Below are 226 nucleotides of genomic sequence, written 5' to 3'. Positions count from 1 at the left end.
CCCCAAAAATTGCGCAGCGTGCACAGAACAGGCACCGCAAGAAGGGAGCAGGCACAGCCCTGCATGGTCCCACAGGTCGTGGACAAATTGTGTCCCGGAATCTCTGGAGCCATGGATGTACTTACCACACACCCCGGGCTGCGGCAGCTCGAAACAAGGGGTGATCACTGTTATCTGGGGAAGGACAGTGAGTGGGGAGGGAGAAGGTGCCGGGCAGCACCCATGT

General features: G+C 59.3%; 1 protein-coding gene across 1 annotated transcript in view; it reads right to left on the bottom strand.

The window, feature by feature from the left end:
• The window catches only part of GALT (galactose-1-phosphate uridylyltransferase), a gene marked incomplete at its 5' end in the record, with an annotated part of 2,362 nt that extends 2,184 nt beyond the window's left edge, over window positions 1-178 (bottom strand). The window contains 1 exon segment of the mRNA XM_009080186.1: window positions 112-178. Within this exon segment, the coding sequence (XP_009078434.1) occupies window positions 112-178 (67 nt within the window).
• Window positions 179-226: the final 48 nt, after the last annotated feature.

Source organism: Acanthisitta chloris, unplaced genomic scaffold (genome assembly GCF_000695815.1).
Source record: "Acanthisitta chloris isolate BGI_N310 unplaced genomic scaffold, ASM69581v1 scaffold13058, whole genome shotgun sequence".
NCBI lineage: Eukaryota > Metazoa > Chordata > Aves > Passeriformes > Acanthisittidae > Acanthisitta > Acanthisitta chloris.
This window is presented reverse-complemented; position numbering and strand designations above follow the sequence as displayed.